We start from the raw sequence: 10878 nt of genomic DNA, 5'->3' as shown, positions 1-10878 counted from the left end.
CCTCATAACGGACGCTCTCTCGCCGGGCGGGAGGGGCCCTTTTTCCTTTCCCGCGCCCTCCTGGCGTATGGAACCAGGTGGTCGCATCTCTGGCAGCGGTGTTCGCTGCAAACGGCATCACCACCGACACCCTTACCTACGATGGCCCCTGGCACATCCCCGCAGATGATCAGGAGCGCCTTGCGCTGCTCGCGGGCGTGGATACATACAACCTCATCGCTTCCATTGCCTTGCAGCACGCTCCCAATGCATTCCCACGCCTCACTGTTGGCGAGTAACCAACCACATCGCCCCTGTTCCAGCACGTGTTACACGACGTGCTACATCTTCTGTCGTCACAGTATCGTGCATCTCTGCAACACATCTCTGTCATGTCCTGCCATCCACTGCATTTGTGCATCAAATCCTCTCCAACATCATAAACAATGCCAGCGAAGCGGCATAAAAAGTCGTTGCACACTTGTTTTTTTTTTTTTTTTTCCCCGTCTGCCCTCTTGTGGTGTGTTCAAGCAGATGTGTGTGCGTTCTTCTTCACATGACATGTACATGACGGCGTTCTGGTGCACAAGACGCAACCACCGAGTGTCATTCATTCGTCAAGCAGCAATGACAAGTAACTCAAGAACACTTCAAGTCAGCGAGGTTTCGCAAGTGAGCGCATGCGTTGGCGGAGCGCAACGTTCTCCTGCTTCAGGCGCACCAGCTCTGAGCTCTGCGAGCAAGGCATTGACACAAACCAATACAACAACAACCATGGGTGCGTGAGAGAAAATAGCTTGTGGTGTGGTGATAGTGGGTGGTCACACAAGGCCACTGCAGGTGGGAAAGTGATGCCTTGGCATACCCCACAAAGCCACAAAGGAGATCGAAAAAACCATGCTGATCGACAGGCACACCTGCTTATGCATACACAGCTAGCAGCTCACCCTAGCAGCTGAACACAAACCCACACGCCCACACGCCCACACGCACGCACACGCCCACACACGCACACGCACACACACACACACACACACACACACACACACACACACACACACACACACACACACGCCAGCGTTGAGGGTCGCACCAGATCTTCAAGCGCCTGTTGCAGGTGGCATTTTTCCTTGACGACCTCCTTTAAGCAGTCTTCCAAGTACGACACGGAGCTGTCATCTCGCTGCTCCGTGCAACTCGATGGATTGCGGGACTTGTCGGGAGCAACATCACACGTCTCCGCCTCGGGTCGGCGTACACCGGCTTGTATCCGAGTCGCACCAGTGCTTGCGTCCTGTGCCACGTCCACGCACAGCCCTGAGCACCCGACCTGCAGCATCTCCACAACTAACACACGGTTGTGCGTGCGTGGGAGTTTGGGGGGGGGGGGAGGGCGTGACTCAAAGCGACCATGCGGAAGGCCCACACGAGTGCAAGTAAGGGGCAGTTAGCAGCAAGGAATACGCACGCACTTATGAAACACAAGTACACATTTTCACGCACCCATGCATCCTGCAACAGACACAACAAAGCCACACAAAGCCACAAAAGGCAACCAACCAACCAACAAAACAACTAACCAAGCAAGCAAGCAAGCAAGCAACCAAACAAACAATCAATCAAACAAACAAAAACACACATACGTTGGCTTGGGGCAGTGACACGCGTAAGAGAGTCCAGTAACGTGCTGTGTTCCGTCGAATCAACCAGATTCACTCTGACATTCTCCAGCTGGTGCACATGTATGTATGCATGCGTGCAGTGTGTGTTTGTGCAATGTGAGGGTGGGTCAAAGGGTGACAGCAAACATACAGCAAACACATGTTCATGCAGGGGTGGCCTCCCACATTAGTCAGCCACATGCATACATTCGCTTGCGCCAGCACGTGCACCAGTAGCGCGCACCTCGAACCGACGCGACGCCGCCGGCAGCGCCTCCTGAAAGTCGTCCGCGTATCGCCCCAGCAGTTGGCCGTGATCAGATGCCATGTCAATGCTCAAGTTCGACACAAAAAAGTGCTGGCTGCTGGAGCCCAGTGGAGGTAGCGGCTGCTCTTGTTGATGAAAATGCATCGCCTGCGAACCAGAGCTACGCTCAAGCATTTCTGCACCACTACTCGCCACATCTTCCAATCGGTTCTGCACCTGCATCACCTCCAACTGCGCCTGCCGAGCGTCCATGGATCCATTGCTCATACGCGCCCAGCTGTTCCGCAGCGGTGTGGTTTCGTCATGACGAGCCGCAGAACTAAGACCACGGGCCTCACCCCCATCTCTGCCCACCTCTGGCGTCAGGGCAGCTGTCTCCTGCTCTTCTCCCGGTCCGTTCACCAGCACAGCTGCCAATGACTGCTGCTGCTGCTGCTGTTGTTGTTGTGTGGATTGCACGGCCACGTGCTTTGTTGCCTGCCGTGGTGTCGTTGCACAATGAGGATCACTTGTTCTCACGCCCTGTTGTCGCTCGTGCAGCTCCTCGGCGTCATCCTCCTCAACAAAGTCGCGCTCCACAGTCGTCGGCTGCTTCCTTGCCGCCATGCTGTCGCTCCTGCTGCGACGCATTGTGTCATCTCGATCGTCAGCCGCCTCACTGACAGCAGCGCGCAGCGCATGCATCATGGCCTGTCGTTGGTCCCAGGCCGCAAAGAACGCGTCCGCCTCCTGCGGCGTGGGCAGCGTATCGACAAAACGAAACCACACTTGTGGCTTGCCCGGTTTGCCTTTTTCTCGTCCATCATCGCAAGCATCACCAGTGTTGCTCTTCGTGTGCTGGGGTTGTGGCAAATGCGACATGTGTGCGCACACACGCTGCACAGATCCAACAAGGCAGGCTGCCCGTGAAAACGTGTGCCGTGCCAGCTCTGTGCCCACAACGGTTGCGTGGCACAAATGCAGCGGCTGCCGTGGACCAGCATCTGCCGCAAGCAGCCCGCCAACATGCAGCTGCAAGTGCATCTCTGGCGGAGCGCGCACGCGAAGGTCAACATCAATGGTTGGTACTTGCACGGCCGCACACGAAATCCGCGGCGCTGGCAGTCCGCTGTCAAAAAACTGCGACACCAACCAGCGCATGTGCATCACAGGGCATGGGCGTGTCACGTGAACGACTGATCCTTCTGCTGCAGCTGCGTTGAAGCAAGTTCAAGCCGTGTACAGTGTCTGCCACGCGGCGTTAAAGCTACACAACACAGGGCGCGCATTGCCACCAATGCTGTCCACACTTACGCTGGAATGGCGCTGGAATTCCTCAAGAAGCCGGGTCATAAATAACATCTACAGACATGGTCACAAGCGGTGGGCACAGAGGCGAAGGATCACATCGTGTCTGTTTCGCGATACAGCGCATTTCTGACCGTGGGCATCACACACACACACACACACATAGACACACAGACGCAGACACACACACAGACACACGGAGCTCTTGCCTCCCACAGGCGCTGAAGTGTGTGTGCTTCACTTTGATGCATGTATGGTTGTAAGTACTGCTCACCTCTTCGTCATCCAAGCACGCGCCCACCCGCTCTGGCACGCTGATGAGTGCAAATGCCGCCGTATCGTCGGCACTTGGTGCTCCTTTGCCGCCCTGCCCTGTCGTTTGCGGTTCTGTTTCCTGGCTGCCACCGTTGTGCGCGGGCGCGGGTGCATCTGGCAGCGCGACGAGTGCAGCAGCGACGTGCGGCGCCTCCACCACTGTCGACAGCAAGGGCCCGTCCGGGTGTCCAAACGACCGCAGCGTGACGGCACGCACGGACACAAATGTGGCGCGCGATGTCCTCATCAGCTGTGGCGGTGGCAGCACGGAATACACGTCCGTCGGCTGCCAGGGGCCAGCGGAGCCACTGCATCCACTGCTGCGCTCATCATGGCTGGCACTCGAGGCATGAGTGTGTCGTGGTGCGGCGTTGAAGAACGGGCTCAAAAACATGCTCCGAAAGCTGGCCGGCCCAATGTTCTGAAGAATGAGAGGACAGGTGGAGGGAGACACGCGTGGATGAATGTGTGTGTGTGTGTGTGTGTGTTGGGAGAGGGAACGCGCACAATGTATGCGTGTGTGTATGCGGGTGTATGCATGTGTATGTGTGTGTACGTGTGAGAAAAGCACAAAACAAAACGAAACAAGTGGGTTGCTAGTGGGGAAAGTTTGCACAAGCGCCGTCTCCACGCAGCGTCTAGCACCACACCAGAAGCGTCACCTCTGTCCAGTGTGAGGTATTTGAAAAGGCGAGCGCGTCAGCACGCAGCAGCCACGTGCGGTGGCGAATGTGCGCTGGGCCGCTCGCCAGCGGCGGAATCTCGATTGCCGGCGCCATGAGATCCCCTCGAAACTTCAGCAGCGGACCAGAAAACTGCTGCTGCTGCTGTTCGTGCCGTGCGCACGCGCGGATTCGGACGCATGCGTCAACAGCAGATGCAGTGTGAGGAGCAGTGTTTGGTTTTGTTTGTTTGTTTGTTTGTTTGTTTGTTTGTTTGTTTGTTTGTTTGTTTGTTTGTTTGTTTGTTTGTTTGTTTGTTTGTTTGTTTGTTTGTTTGTGTGTGAAGGGAAGCCTTGCGGCTGTCATTGATGGTCATGCGCGTTGTGCGGCTGAGTTTGTTGGTGTGTGTTGTTGAAGCGAGAGTGGGTTCAAGCATAGGAGCATGTTCAACCATGTCACACCTGCGTTTGCTCCACGGGGTTATCGCTGCTCTTGTGAAGCTGCCCGGACATGTGTACACGAATGGCTTTCGCTCGGCGCGTGCATGCCGCGCGCAGCTGAACAATCTCCAGCTTGTCCAGATCCGAAGCGGCCTGCGAGCACGCAACAGCGTCAAAAGCCAGCCAACAACAACACGGAAAGAAGATGAAGACAAGCGAGGTGGTGGTTGGTCGGGACAAAAGCAGCGCAGGGGAGCACGCACAAACAAGCAAACAGCAACACCTGCGCGAAACAGCACACAGGTGGCACGCGAGCCGCCAGCAAATGCGGGCATGCTTGGGTGTTAGCCACGTGATGAGGCATGTTGTATGCAGCACGTACCGAAATGTGGCTGCTAACTTTGGCAAGTTCCTGCTCGCTCGTTGCAGCCTCAATGTCCTCCAATATTGCCTGATGGGCAAAAAAGCAACGTGACAAAGGGCATCATGAGCGGATGCGAGGTGGGGGAAAAATGGCTTGCTTGTGTCGGGAATGTCACCCATATTGTGGCAGCGTACGGGATTGTTTGTCTGCGTGCTCGTTGATCGTCTGCCCGTCTTGGCCGCCCAGACAGACAGGCAGACAGGCAGACAGACAGACAGACACACACACACATCGGAGACACAGACACAAGAGACAGACAGACAGACAGACAGACACACACACACACACACACACACACACACACACACAACACACACACAACACACACACACACACACACACACACACACACACATCCACACACGAGCTTACGGCGGCGGCTAAACCGAAGAAGCCGTTGAGGCCACGGAGAATGGTGTGCTGTGCAAAGTGCGCGATGTGCATGATGGCAGCGAGGTTTACTTGGACCTGCACATGCACACACAGGGCGAGTCAAAGTAGCACGGCGGCAGACGTCAGCGAATTAGCAGTCATATGGGCCCACATACTTGCATGAGTGCCAGCAGAGACCCAAGCAAGCAGGTAGGCCACAGTGTTTAGCCATCAACAGGCTGACAAGTCGTCCTGCACACACAGACACAGAGACACAACACACACCTTGATTGGGGATAGGCGGGCAAACAGAACGGGTGGTGGCGGTGCTGGCGATGAGCTGGCACCAATGGGCACATCATACGCCTGATGCTCAAGCAGAAGAAGGTAAGACGGTACATTCTTCTCGTCGTAGCGTGGCTGCATTAGAATCGTGGTTTCCTGTTCATCATCGGCGTCAGCAGCAGGGCCACGGCCACCACGCGCTGCGTTATTGTCTCCGCCGTTACGGCGGATCGGATGGCCGGCATCCGAGATGACGGACAGGGCGCGCAGGGCCACGCGTGTCATGCTGATGTGCAGCTGCCGCTCGCCCATGACGTCTGATGTGTATCCAAGGTTTCGCAGCCACGTGTCGCGCCGTGCGTTGAACGCGTGGTCAAATGGTTCTTTAGCAGGACCAACCTTGTCGGAGCCACGCCAGCGCAGCCCAGAGATGTGGCGCAGCTCCAGCTCCTGCGCAATCAGCGTGACCAGCGTGCGCCCTCGCGCTCTGTCCTTGCCTGCAGGCAACGGACGGGAAGCTAACGCGGGGGCGGGTTGGAGGATGGAGATGTGGATGTGCTGGATAGCCAGCGTGTACAAAGGGTGTAGTGTGTGACGCAGCTGCTGCCGCTGTTGTTGCTGCGACTGTGCCTGTGGTGGTGTTGCTGCTACCGTTGCACCTGTGGAGGAGTGGGTTGAGGCGACAGAGGATGTGCGGCGGCGGCTTGTCACAGGCGAATGCTTCATGGTTGACGCGCGGGGCCGACCCGCAGCAGGTGGTGGCTGTGGTTGTGTCGATGCTGCTGGTGATGGCATTGCCGATAGCGCGGATTCCCTCCCTGCAGCAGCTGTTGCTGGATTGTAACGGCTATACGCGTCGGCCAGCTGTGTTATACTATGCAGTACAACTTGCAGCGTCTGCAGGCGTGGGTGTGTACAGGTGTGTACATGCGTGAGCCAGTGTTTGGTTTGCACTGTTGCAGTTGGGCGTCGTTAAATAAGTTACACTACATTTTGCCCGGCCAAACACACCACACACACACACACACACACACACACACACACACACACGACACACACACACACACACACACACACACACACACACACACACACACACACACACACACACACACGCACGCACAGTCACACACACACACATATTCGACCTGGAGTTCTTCTCGGCTAAGTTCGAGTTTGATGACGCCGGGCATGATGTTGACTTGCACACCGAGGACGACGGTGTTGTCGAGCAGCGACCGCCGCCGTGAGATGCGAATCTCCGACTCCTGGAGCACCACCCCAACTTCAGTGTGCCGTGATGCCTAAGAAAGGGCCAGAGTGACATGAAGGAAGAGAGTGCATGTGATATGGCCGTGAGATTGTGGCAGATCCAGTGTTGCAGTTGTGGTTGTCCTCCACACCCACACACTCGCACGCGCGCGCGCACACACACACACACACACACACACACACACACACACGTGCGCGCACATACACATACACATACACATACACAGATACAGATGCAGATGCAGGCACAAACAAACATACAGACTCACAGACACACCTCTGGCAGTTTGAGGGAGCTGGATGTGAGGGAGACGGACACGGTGCCGAGAACGAGCTTCTTGAAGAGGGTGACATACTGCTTGGTCGGGTCAATGTCTTGGGCATGACGAAGGTCTGTGACAGGCTCCCAGTTGCGGTTCACGCTCTCGGCTTGAAGGCCTTGCAGAAGGCACTTTGCAGAAAAGTCTGGTGTGTGCACGTGTACCTCGACGAGGTTGACGTTCACCGTGACGCCATCAACGACAGTGTCACCGACGCCGTACTTCTCAGGCTTCCCATGGTGAGCGCTTGTGGCTTCTGCGCTGGCATGTGGATCGTGCGGGCCTCCAGCATGCTGGCCGTCCCCTGATGTGGGCTGGTAGTGCCGTGCATGATCTTCCGGGTCAACCGCCTCAATGATGATGTTGATGCGGTCAATGTCGATGGTCATGGGATGCGTCTTGAGCCGTGTGATCGAGAGCTTGCAGTCTGCACGATTGCATGAAGCCTTGGTGACATATAACCATGGAGGCAGCAGCAACGCCGAGCGCAGGAAGCCTTCTTGCAGCTCCAGGTCGTGTAGCACAGCTGTTCCTTTCAGCACGGACAAGGCCAGCTTGTCGGCCGTCATGTCCTTGAAGTAACTTGCCAGCTTCTTGGCAATCTGGTGCTTCACGTAGGACGTCATCTTTCAATAAATGGTCGCCGTGTGCAGGAGCGTGGTTGAACGTGTGTGTGTGTGTTAGTCAAAACATGCGTTGCTGCGCTGTGTTGTTATGTATGATGTCACTGCCGTAGGCTGGGTGTCTTCTCCGTGCACACTGCTGCTGTTGATGATGCAGTTGCTCTGCTGCTTTCTGTTGTTGTTCCGAGAAACGGTATGGGGTGGCATATTAATAGGACATCACTATCTCAACGCAGACAGGAAGGTCGGCAGTGAATGAACATCCGACGCACCAAACCACGCACGGCAGTACGCGGTGAAGAAGCAAGGCAAGCAAGCCATGGCTGGGCGCATGTGCGAGGCGCTGTACGACCTGCAGGCACAGGCAGCGAACCAGCTGTCCTTTGTCAAAGGCGACAAGATGGAAATTCATTCCTCCGTGGATGCAAACTGGTGAGAATGCGCTTGTGTGCTTGTGCTTGTGTGTGCTTGTGTGTGCTTGTGTGTGCTTGTGTGTGTGTGTGTGTGTGTGTGTGTGTGTGTGTGTGTGTGTGTGCTTGTGTGTGCTTGTGTGTGTGTGCTCTTTTTGTGTGTGTAAGATGTGCGCACGCTTGACTTTATGCAACATACCATCCACCGTCGCCACCGCCGATGCCCCCTCCCCCCCCCCCCCAATGATTCAACAAGGTACCATGGCCGGCTGTTGCGCACGGGACAAGTCGGGCTGTTTCCAGTGACCTATGTGAAGGTGATGGATCAAGGTCAGGCACCCGCGCAGCCCGGTCAGACTCAGCCAGCCTATCAGACACCGCAATTCCCCCAGCAAGTCCAGACATCACAGCCACAAATGCAACAACCACAGCAGCTTCAACAGCAGCAGCAACAACACCTGTTTCAACAGCAACAGCAGCAGCAACAACAACAGCAACAGCTGCTGCAACAACAACAACAACAACAACAACAACAGCAGCAGCAACAGCAGCAACAGGTGCTGCAACAACAACAGCAACAACTCCAGCAGCAGCTTCAACAGCAGCAGCCAACCACATCGTCCACCATCCAGTCAGCTGCCAAACCTGCTCTGTTAGACACGCCACCGACGCCGTTGATGGGCTCTACAGCGTTCATCGGCACTGCGCCAGCGGTGCAGCCCCAACACCACCAGCAGCTGCTCGAAACTGCAGACCTTGGCGTGAGTCAACTTGTTTGCCTCGGGAAGTGTGCTTTTTTTTTGCTGGTTGTGCCTGGCTTGATTGGAGAGAAGGGTGTGGTGCTGGTCCCTTGACCATTGCCGTCATCGTACCAACCAATATTGATGGTACCGCAACTTACAGTATGTCCTCTTCTCCTACTGTTTGTGTTGTCTATTTGTAGGAGCCGGTCCCAAAGAGGGCCAAGCTGAAAGTCGACGATGTGCAGGGCGCCGTTGTTCCGGAAGTGCCTGAGCTCGACAAGATGTATGTGCACCGAACCGCATGTTGTGGGCTCAGGCAGAGCTCATATTTTAACACACACTGACACACACACACGTACACAGAGTTGGTTGTCTCAGCGGTCCTACATTGTATTGATGACTCAAGCTCAGCAATGTTGTCGCCACGCGCGCGCGCGTGTGTGTCTGAACGTGGTTTCCACTCTTCAGGTTTGACCCGGCTCGTCCGTCCACGCCACCACCGCTGCCGTCCATTGCCTTCCCCAGCAACTGGGAGCCTCATATCGATGCTGGGGGTGAGTGTGACGCGTGTACAGTGGATACTGCTTGAGTTAACGGTGGCTTTGTTTCTTCTTTTGTCATATGGGGTACAATGAAAACGTGTGCGTTGAAAAGCGGCGCTTACCTTCTTCACACGAGAATTCGGTTCTGCCACTGCTTGTGACACTCCATCACCGCATGCACGTGTTCAGGTGTGGACTGTTTCCAACACAAGGGCGCAGAGGTACGGGCGATGTGGCGCGCGTGTGGCGCGCGGGTGGTTTCATCAGTTTGGGTCCTTGTTGACTGTGCTGTGTTCTTCTCTGCTCTCCCCTGCGCGTCAGTTCGTTCTACCCAACAAATCCCCCGCACCTGCCTGCCCAACCTGTGCCCCTACTACTCACCGCCACCATCATCGCCACCACCACCAGAATGCGGTGCTGTACGAGCGACCGGATGCGCCGTTGACGCGCGTGTTTGTGTTTGATCTGGATGAAACGCTCATCATCTTCCGCGACCTCATCACCGCCAAGTTTGCCACCGCTCACAGCAAGGTGCCTGTTGCAACTGCCCGCTTGTTGTTGTTGTTGTTGTTGTTGTTGTTGTTGTTGTTGTTGTTGTTGTTGTTGTTGTTGTTGTTGTTGTTGTTGTTGTTGTTGTTGTTGTTGTTGTTGTTGTTGTTGTTGTTGTTGTTGTGTGTGTGTGTGTGTGTTTAAAGCATGGTGTGGTCGCTTTGCACCCTCCGATGCGTGCTGTAGAAACGAGGTGTCACGCGTCATGGTGGTTACTGTGACACTTGGACACTAACATTAGGTTCGCTCATACACTGATATGCTGGTGTGTTGACTGTGTGCACAGGATTCAGAGCAAGGGCGGCAGCTCGGCAAGACGCTGCAATCGCTCATCTTTCACATGTGCGACCACCACCTGCTGTTCGACAAGCTCAAGGTCCGTCATGACATCTGAGCACAAAATAGCCAACAGCACCGGAGCCAACACGTTCCTTGTAGAGTGCACTTCTCGCGTCTCCAGGGCTGTGGTTTGTAAGACGTACGGTGACGCGCGGCTGCGTTTTTGCTTTACTGGCTTGTGCATGCGTTGTTAGGAGGTTGAGTTGACGACGCTCAAGGAACTGTCGCCCCACGACAACAACACCCCACTTGACTCGAGCTTGTGAGGATGTGTGCATGGGTACAATGTGTGCACGTGTGTGTGTGTGTGTGTTGCGTGCGGTGGGAACTCGCGCTCATGGTGGCGATGATGTGATTCATGGTGATGACGATGATGATGGTGATGAT

At 55.5% G+C, this 10878-nt stretch overlaps 3 protein-coding genes across 3 annotated transcripts in view; 2 read left to right on the top strand and 1 right to left on the bottom strand.

Moving 5' to 3' along the window:
• Positions 1 to 432, top strand: part of PTSG_11600 (uncharacterized protein) — a 2633-nt gene extending 2201 nt beyond the window's left edge. The window contains exon 2 of the mRNA XM_004999017.1: positions 78 to 432. Coding sequence (XP_004999074.1) covers positions 78 to 278 — 201 coding nt within the window. The 3' untranslated portion in view covers positions 279 to 432. The remainder of the gene's footprint in view (positions 1 to 77) is intronic.
• A 21-nt stretch (positions 433 to 453) lies between these two features.
• On the bottom strand, positions 454 to 7911 carry PTSG_00531 (uncharacterized protein; the record flags this gene model as incomplete). The annotated part of the gene is made up of 13 exons (XM_004999016.1): positions 454 to 712; positions 1073 to 1326; positions 1623 to 1710; positions 1885 to 3027; positions 3202 to 3249; positions 3470 to 3931; positions 4173 to 4337; positions 4634 to 4765; positions 4995 to 5063; positions 5409 to 5504; positions 5694 to 6590; positions 6842 to 6997; positions 7243 to 7911. The coding sequence occupies 13 exons, from the start codon at positions 7909 to 7911 to the stop codon at positions 635 to 637; spliced, it is 4257 nt and encodes a 1418-aa protein (XP_004999073.1). The 3' UTR covers positions 454 to 634.
• Positions 7912 to 8128: 217 nt separating this feature from the next.
• PTSG_11599 (uncharacterized protein) overlaps positions 8129 to 10878 on the top strand; it is a 5226-nt gene continuing 2476 nt past the window's right edge. Inside the window, exons 1-8 of the mRNA XM_004999015.1 lie at positions 8129 to 8340; positions 8575 to 9079; positions 9262 to 9344; positions 9530 to 9615; positions 9793 to 9824; positions 10012 to 10134; positions 10439 to 10528; positions 10686 to 10753. Of these exons, the coding sequence (XP_004999072.1) occupies positions 8228 to 8340; positions 8575 to 9079; positions 9262 to 9344; positions 9530 to 9615; positions 9793 to 9824; positions 10012 to 10134; positions 10439 to 10528; positions 10686 to 10753 (1100 nt within the window). The 5' untranslated portion in view covers positions 8129 to 8227. The remainder of the gene's footprint in view (positions 8341 to 8574; positions 9080 to 9261; positions 9345 to 9529; positions 9616 to 9792; positions 9825 to 10011; positions 10135 to 10438; positions 10529 to 10685; positions 10754 to 10878) is intronic.

The sequence above is a fragment of the Salpingoeca rosetta genome (assembly GCF_000188695.1).
Source record: "Salpingoeca rosetta unplaced genomic scaffold supercont1.1, whole genome shotgun sequence".
Lineage (NCBI taxonomy): Eukaryota > Choanoflagellata > Craspedida > Salpingoecidae > Salpingoeca > Salpingoeca rosetta.
The sequence above is the reverse complement of the archived record's forward strand: the minus strand, read 5'-3'. Positions and strand labels throughout refer to the sequence as shown.